The sequence below is a fragment of the Perna viridis genome, chromosome 5 (assembly GCF_037379345.1).
Source record: "Perna viridis isolate PV_CMFRI_1.1 ecotype Kerala chromosome 5, ASM3737934v1, whole genome shotgun sequence".
NCBI classification, from domain to species: domain Eukaryota; kingdom Metazoa; phylum Mollusca; class Bivalvia; order Mytilida; family Mytilidae; genus Perna; species Perna viridis.
In genome coordinates, this window is record NC_142449.1 from 8199780 (window position 1) to 8209053 (window position 9274).

The 9274-nt window shown below is 32.5% G+C and overlaps 1 protein-coding gene across 1 annotated transcript; it reads right to left on the bottom strand.

The window, feature by feature from the left end:
• Window positions 1-47: 47 nt before the first annotated feature.
• LOC148615829 (IgGFc-binding protein-like) lies at window positions 48-5662 on the bottom strand. The gene is made up of 5 exons (XM_088582476.1): window positions 5500-5662; window positions 4729-4782; window positions 1752-3041; window positions 988-1003; window positions 48-511 (listed from the first exon to the last, which is right to left on the bottom strand). Exons 1-5 carry the CDS (start codon window positions 5530-5532, stop codon window positions 276-278), a joined length of 1629 nt encoding a protein of 542 aa, XP_088438602.1. The 5' UTR covers window positions 5533-5662; the 3' UTR covers window positions 48-275.
• Between the last annotated feature and the right edge of the window lie 3612 nt (window positions 5663-9274).

Consider the following 9274-nt stretch of genomic DNA (forward strand, 5'->3'; position numbering starts at 1 on the left):
TTCAGTTCTTAGAATAATTATATTTTGTTTTGTGCTGTTTAGGCAATGTGTTTCGATTGTAACTTCTAGGAATTGTCCTTATGTTTTGATGCAACGGTATTGTTTTGTTGATATTTAGTTACAGATGAATATTTTAACCATCATGAGTTACCAAGACAGAATTTTAATTTCTTTTTGGATACTTAATTTTCCAAATGGATAGTTCTGCAAAAAGTTAAAATAAACAATGCCGACAATGTAGATGAATTATACGCACAACAAGCGCCAAGTACATATTATTGTAAAACGTAGATATTAAAATTTGAACCATCTTTTAAAGAGTCACATACAGCTTCGTGTAAAAATATGTCACACGTGTTCGTCATGTTGTTGAATGCTACCACTGAACAAGAGTATAGTGCACAAGTAACAAAACAACCAACCAACGACCTCGTAACAATGCTGTTGATGGGCACTGCGTTAGGATATGCTGAATCAACTTTCATTAAAGAAGATACATGTCTCTCGACTCCTGCAAAATAAGTTTTGTTAAGTTATAATGATAAAGCAAATTTTGAATCTGTATTGATTAAGGAGGGCTTAATGTGCATGGACGTTTAATCCATCATTTAAATTCGATTATGGTGTCATTTATATATTATAAACATACAAGCTGTCGAATGCTCTGCCATTACTTCATAGATGTATTTCAAAATAAAATAGTTAACAGAAGTACGACGCGAAAAAATGTCTTTCAGATAAATCTGTAATTGCAAACATCCGATCAAGTACGTTACATAAACCACCAAATCTTAAAAAAGAATTAAACAATATTAAATAATAACAAAAACAATGAACTAAACATCATTTGACATACGCAAAAAATATGCAAGAAGTGGCAAGGCAACCAGCAAACCGAATTCTGAGTTTAGGTCTATTTCTATACAATTATTGTAACTATTTCTCTTACAAAGTCTGTTTTCTATATCTATAGATTTGTTTTCTTACCTTTAAATGATATATCCTGTAAAACAAAAATTGTCATTTGCAACGATTTATAATTATCCTCATTTTCAAAAGAAAATGATGTAATGCACAGTTGAAAGATGCATAAAAAGATAGAAATTGTTAACGGTATTACAATTCTGCGTGCTGTGGATCCGGATATTGTATGTACTAGTATCCATACCAGTGCCAGTTCAAGTAGACTTCATTGGCATACAGATTAATGATAAGGCATGAAAAAAATAAAAGATGTTGCGATTGTCAATTTGCGTTTACTTAAAATTCGTGCTAGCATTACCTTAGCAAGTGGTCTATGCTCCACTTTCCGCTGAGTTAAGTTGTTTATGTATTCCATATCATTTTTTTTCTCATTTGGTATTGTATTGCACATTTATTTCTTATCAGTCTGTGTTTTGTTTTGTTCCGAATTTGTTTTAATGTGGTTACCTTTATTTTTTATTCAAATCAAGATACTTTTGCTTGGGAAATGTGCAGAAGGGAAGAAGTGGTATATTTCCAATTCATGAACTTAAAATGGCGATAGGAGTATTCCTTAATTCATGAACGAGTTCAATCAGTTAGTCTTTATAAAAGTATCAAGCCTACATATTAATAACAAATGATGAAGAAAACGGCAATTTTATCGTTAAAATGGCATAACACTCAACATAAGTAACTTTTACCAAAAGTACTACACAAAAAAAAAGTTCATGCATGTCATAAGCTTTCTGTTCTTCCTGTGATAATTTTGGACAATAAAAACTTACTTGCAATTCCTGATAGTTGACAAAACTACGTCCAATCGATGTGCCATAACCGTCCAGAGAATGAATCCCATAAACGTAGCCCCAGCATCGACGTGGTCCATCTACACAGGTCAGGCTATGAACACCTTCACTAAGTTTGATATTCGTATATGAAAAATCTGTGTCATAAATTTCTCTCCACTGGTATAATGAATTCAATGTATTATTATCAAGAACGATGTTATCAACCGATACAATGTGTGATATAAGGACGAGGCCATGGACAAAACTGTCAGAATCCAACCTCCCAGGTGTAGAAAATGTGTATTCATTTACCCAACTATTCACTGGAGTAGTAAGGACCATATACGAATCTCCATTACTGGTTGTACTTAATTGGTCAGCCGCAGTGACTTGAGATACTAGAACTGGCTTATCGGATTGTATAAAACCAGACGTATTACACTGAAGGTGGAATCGATGAAATTGTCCTTTGCCATCGATAACAACTTGGGATGGAGTTCCCATTATGTTTATTGTCACTGCAGTGTTTTCCTCAGACGCAAAAATTGAAACTTCCTCTCCATCTCCAGATACAAATACGGGATTGGTTACAATAACATAAAACGTTGACCAGTACTGAACAGGTATAAGCATTTCATATAATGTATCAATACTAGATTGGGTGCTTATATGCGGCTGTCCAAGTTCATGTCCACTAAATACAGCCACCACAGAACTAGATGACAAAATTGTTCCCGACAAATCTCCTTGGTGTGCTATTTGGAATGCTTCGTACTTGTTAAGGACAAGCGAAAGGAGAGTTTCGTTCCCATAGTTTTTCCCGTCATAAACCAGTGTCAACCCAAAAGACAAAGTCACATTTATAACCGTATTGTCCTTAAGTGCGACCATTGATATAACTGAATCATAATCATCCTTTTTAGACTCCAAATTGACTGTAACATATTCTGTTCCAAGGACTTCAATAGGAAAAATCATGTATGCATCACCACCATTGTTTTGGATGTTAGATGAAAATAACACAATGAAATCATCAGCTACTACATGGATAGTCTGGTTACTTTTAGTCGTATCAATAATAGCTACATCCAGTGGAATTTCTACAACCGTCTCATTTCCATAAGACACTGCGACGTCAACATTTACGATATTAGCCAATGGTGTTTCAATGTGAACATTAACTGTCGTTACATAAGGTGTTGACAAATATAGACGTGGATTGTTGACGCTTCTTGTATTATCAGCTACCAACACTACAAACTCTTTGCCGACATTAGACATACAAACCTTAAATAAAACAAAACAGTTATGGCCAATGTGGAAGTTATTTGGAAAAGATAATTAGTGTAGTTTATTTCTTGATGCAATTATCAAGTAAAATTTGTAATATTGAAGCTGTCTTATTTTAAATCAGATTATCACATTGTAATGTCATTTGTAGCCACCAATGTACATAAACTATTGGGCATCTCTCTTATTCAAAATATGGCATAATTTGATACATTGTTTACAACAATTTTTATACAAAGCGGTGAAGACAAGAATTATGCACAAGATGTTGCACGCGACATCATACTACGCATACCTCCAGTCAACAATTTGTGTCGAACCTAGAAAGGGGTGCACGGTACAAGTCATCAGGCAAAAACAATTACCAAATAAGCATTCCCTCTAAAAGAAGCTGAGAATCAAGCAAACCCTCAACAAGTACTAAGTAATATGGTAAATCTTAGTCGAGTATATCATACAATTAGTTTCGGCTTCCTTGTAAATCTTAGTCGAGTATTAAGGCTAAAAACCACTAATTCCACTTCCCATAGGCTTCTATGCTAATTTCACAATATTCAATGGCTTCTCTGGACTTTACCTTAACTTTAACCTGCAGATGACTATATATCAGCATGATTCTACATATGTCAGCTCACAATCCTCAGAATGGCATGTGGGGTTAGCAGACTTGCAGTGCAGTACTGGTCACCGGAAGTGAAGGGTCTATAAATAGCATGGGAAATCCCAGTGTTTTCACAAGATAGGGGTATATTTAAAAATCATTATGGAGATTAGGCTTCACATCACAAGAAGCAAAATGCACCTATAAAATGTACAGAAATGTTTTTCCTTTCAGAAACTGTTTAAATTTTTAAAATAAGATGAGAACTTTTTTCACAGCACTATGAGGAACAGGGGTAATTTCTGCGTAGGACTATTTTTGCGTACGTTCCAAATGCTCATTGGTTGAATTGGTGGTCTGTAACCTATATCATACAATTAGTTACGGCTTCCTTGTAAATCTTAGTCGAGTATATCATACAATTAGTTACGGCTTCCTTGTAAATCTTAGTCGAGTATATCATACAATTAGTTTCGGCTTCCTTGTAAATCTTAGTCGAGTATATCATACAATTAGTTACTGCTTCAATGTAAATCTTAGTCGAGTATATCATACAATTAGTTTCGGCTTCCTTGTAAATCTTAGTTGAGTATATCATTCAATTAGTTACGGCTTCCTTGTAAATCTTAGTCGAGTATATCATACAATGTCTTGGAATCAATTCAACATATCATAGTTACCATTTCCTCTTTCGAGTACCCCGGACTTGATTTTTATAAACCACTCGGCGGGTGTTTCCAGAAAAAAAACAGAGGACGCTTATCCTACAAGTGTACCTGGTCTATGTTGCCATTTTTTTTTTTTTTTTTTTTGTGGGGTCCGAGTTGCTCATTTACTTTTGTTACTTCGTTTGTATTATTTTAGTTACTTTATGTTCTTTGTTGTGTATGTCTGTTTTCCATGTTTGGTCTTTGTCCCTGGATTACATTCTTTTGATTACCGCTAGAATATTGGTTCCCTTGATTACTCTTAAAATAAATGTTAATGATAAAAGACTAACTTTCATAACATTACCATTAAAATTTTTATGTTAAATTTAGACCATAGATACTCTTGTAAATAAAAATTTGAGTAGTTACTTACATCATACAAAACCTTTCCAACTGAAAGTTGTAAACATTCAAATGCTATGAATATCTAAAACAGAAAAACAACAATTCAACAAAAATATTTTAATAAATATTTTCATTTGATTTGTTACCTAAAGATAGTCCATGCAATAAAAGCTGATTGACATGTTTACAAATCTATCATCGCCAGTTTTATTTTAAAGCAATTCGTACGTCATTGTTCCAGCGAAACTTGGAAAATACATTTCAATCCTAATAAGGAGTACAACCAAATGGTAGACAAAATTACCATCGTTTACCGGTGTTATAAAATACGGTTAAAAAATTGACCATTCAATACTCATTGGTCAAGGCAAATATAACACAAAAAGGACTAATATAGGAAAAGGACTTATTCTGAGGCCCACCTCGTGGAAGTATATTTTAATTATTATCATAATGAAATGATCTATAGTATGTATGGCTTGGAGCTGACTTGGTGCTTCGTCCTTGATCCAACATTATTTTCAAATGCAGTACAGAACAAATGTAAAAAATACATCAAATAATCTTGTTATTTCAAGTAACGGAAAGAAAAAGAACCAAGTAAATTAAATGTTCTAAATCGGTAAAATGAAATAATTTCTGAACATATATAAAATTCTTCAGCGTATTATTAAGTATTCTTAAACAAACTAAAGAATGAAAAAAATCGGGATATTCTAATACTGTGAGGAAAATGTGTAGTTTTAGTCGTTTAAACAGTTTTCGTCGAAACTGCAAATTAATCTTAAGTTTCACTTACCTGTATCCAAGTTCCAATGAGCTTTATTATCATGGTAAACTGACAGCTTATGAATGTTCCGTAGAAATGCCCATCAGAAATTCAAAAAAAAAAAAGGTCAAACAATGTCGTAATGGATAAATTCCTTTAATAATGCTGAGTGCATTCCATTGGAGTAACCTTATCTTTGATTTAAATCTGGATATATAAATTATTTTAATCAATTTTTGGTATTATGTAGTGATCAATTATTGGAAATTCTATGCATAAACGTTCGGTCAATTAATAGTGATTTAAAATTATTGTTAATTCTACGCACAAACATTCGGTCAATTTCCTTATCTACTTCATTAACTTGATTTCAATAAATGTTAACGAGACCATTGATTTATGATGATTGTGTGAGTAAAAATTCTAAAAAGATAAATACGTTAACACTGCTAGTTTTTTCATCATATAGTACCTGAAATATAGTCGAGTGTGCTAGTGCTTTCTGGAAAAATCGTAATAATTAAAAACACTCGATTAAGTAACAATTATTTAACTATAAAAGCCACATCGATAGAAATTTAAGAAATTGGTAGCTATATTTGTTAAAACATTTTTTTCTGAACTTCAATAAGTCTCTTTTAATACATCTAATCTTCCCTGACCTTTCGAAAAGTAATATAAATATATATATATATATATATATATCTTTAACGTTCGTTTGCTGTCAATACATCGGTATATCATGACAACGACGCACATTCGTTTCACGTATTTATATTTCCTTAAGAAACCAAATTATTATTTTTTTAATGGATTCCTTCGATGCTGAATATAGACATTTTATTCATGAATCTGGAAGCATCGTTTCATTTTTTGCGAAGCAGGGCATGATTATCCTTCCGGAGCATATATATGTCACTCCTTGTTTTTTTTTGTGGGATTTCATATCGCTAAAGCTTTAGTTTTGTGTCTTTTCTATCATCCGTCTATTCGGTTTGATACGTTATGTAGATCGTCTGTGTTTCCTTTTTGCATGTTCTGAACATGTATTTGGATTTTGACGTATTTCAATTGTCCAATTGTTCACGCTTCGGTATTGGTTTTTGCTGATATTTCCCTACCGTTGCACCTTGTGCATGCTCCCAGTTTTTAGTGCAGTCCGAGTTGCTCATTTGCTTTTGTTACTTTGTATGTACTATTTTAGTTACTTAATATTCTTTATTGTGTATGCCTGTTTTCCATATCTCGTCTTTGTCCCTGGATTACATTCTTTTGATTACCGCTATAACCTTGGTTCCCTTGATTACTCTTTTCGACCTCAAATGTAACGGTTTTACAGATAACGGCGAAATGTCAATGACTATGCTTTAAGGAATTCTTAAAACAGGTCCAGTGTCGCCAAAATTAAGTCGATTCTACAAAATCTTATATGGAGTTTTCTTTCTCTTTCGTCTACCCCGGACATAACATTTTTATGAGTAACAAGGTGAGTGTCTTTCTAGAAAATTAGAATACGGTTAACCTAGCGGTGGACCTGACGTTATTTTGTTTATTTCATGTTATATGTTACGTGTTTCTATTTGCATTCTCTTGTCTTTATCGGTAGACATTCTTTTGATTTCTGCTCGAATCTTGGTTCACTTCATTGCACTTAATATTATAGATTCCACATCTCTATTTATAAATATTGTAAAGCCCTAATCATTGTCATCGATCTACATATAAATTTATACGTATATTTGGGCTAAAAAAAAGAGAATATGAAATATCAATAAGTGAAATTAGTACAAAACAATTGTCAATATTTTACTCTTTCCGTAAAAAAAAAAAAAAAAAAAATTGTAACTGTGAAAGCGGAAATGAGATTTTTTATTCCTCTGGGTATTTCTCATCAACTTCATTTAAATCGCTTGTGAAATGGCTTCACATTTTTTCTGGTACAAAAATTGTGTACATTTTATTGGTAAAATCATATTTTTAGCAAAACAAAACAAAACAAAAAAATGATTTGTATAGATTTGATAGGTAAAATTCTAGCACAAAAAGGTGATCGTATAGAGCTAAAAAGGAGCAATATCTTGCATTTAAGACACTGAGAATGAACTTGACCGAATTGGCACTGTTCGCTTTTTAGGTCGTTTAGCATACAGCACTCGAATGGTCTGTATTTGCTATCTTTGTTCACTCAATTGTTCTTTTAACATCTAGAATCAAGGGATATGATTATATTAGTTTAATCGCATTGTATCTCTATTGATCCTTATACTAATATGCTACTAAGTGGTAAGTAGTTTTTGTGACATGACAGCCGTCATTTTAAATTCTGTTTAATGTCGGTACTTCAAGGTTTTCGTATACTTTATGATAAATATTATCGAATTTAACTGATGCAAACGCCAATAACAGAGCCATTTGACTTAAAAGCCCGGATGATAGAAAAACAAATATTTAAAAAGGCCAAAAACAGAGATATTTAACAATGCAAACAACATTGGTATAAATCGTTCCATTGAATCATTGCATGTAAATTGAACTGATATAGTTCATCAGGAGTGGCGTGTATTAGTTTGCACTCGAATTTTCCGACAAAAACCATTTCTGTCGTTGACTCCTATCCCTAACATAAAACATTAAATTTAGTGAACAATCATAGAAGAGTTACATGTTGCTCTACAAGCTTCATTAGAAATACTGTGAGCAAGTTCACAAAGGGTATACCTCCCCTTCAAATGAAGTCAATTAGTCAACCCTTAAAGTCAATTATCTCCCTTTGGAGTCTTCTGACAGTAACTATGTTCCTTCATGAACATCTACATATGACCTTTCTATAAAATACCATTAAAATTCCATTGAACAGTTCAGGTGTGCTTACGAGGTTTTCACATGTAAAACCCTTTAGTTGGATGATCTCCATCTGGAGTCCTCCAGAAGTTACTATATTTCGTCATACACATTTACATATGATAGGCAACGTTCCTATAAAATATATTCAAAATCACTTGAGTTGTTGGAAGAATTTCGCTAATGAGGTTTTAACATCCTTAAGTTGGGTTGCCTCCCTTTAGAGTCCTCTGACAGAAGCTATATACCTTTATGCACATCTACATATGATGCTCAACCATCTTATAAATAAAAAAAAAATTAAAATCCCTTTAGGAGTTGCGCTTACATGAAATGTGGACAGCCTAACAGTCAGCATGTAAATCCCACTTACATAAGATTACTTCCCTTTGCAAACAACCACCATGAGGCTTTGCACATGTACAATGTACATGGATGGACAGACAGTGGAAAAATATGATTCCTTTATGAATCCAAGAACTTAGAGAGAGTATAATCAATGTACTTATATTCCCTTTTAACATAGTTTTCTCCTTCAATACTTTTGATCATTGAAGTGGAATAAAAAAGAATCATATTAAATTATCATATTAAAAATAGAGACTGAAACACAAAATTTATTGACATGTTTATGATGATGACAGTAAAATTGCAGATATATGTAAATATTGCTATTTATAAATGCTGCATTTTTGTTATATGATGTTTTTAGAAAACAGGTATTATTGTTTTGACCGTATTGAATGTACAGTGTAATACCAGTTTAAATGAACATCAGCACTGAGATTTTATTATTTTCAATATTGACCCTTTTGTAACAGAAGATTTTATCTTTATACATATAAAAAAACTTATATTTTTACTTATTAAGTTAATTTTCTATTGCAAGCAATGAGGTACCTTCCATTTTAGCCAAAATCAACTATTAGTTTTCCTTATCAGTTTTCCATGAAATCAATCAAGT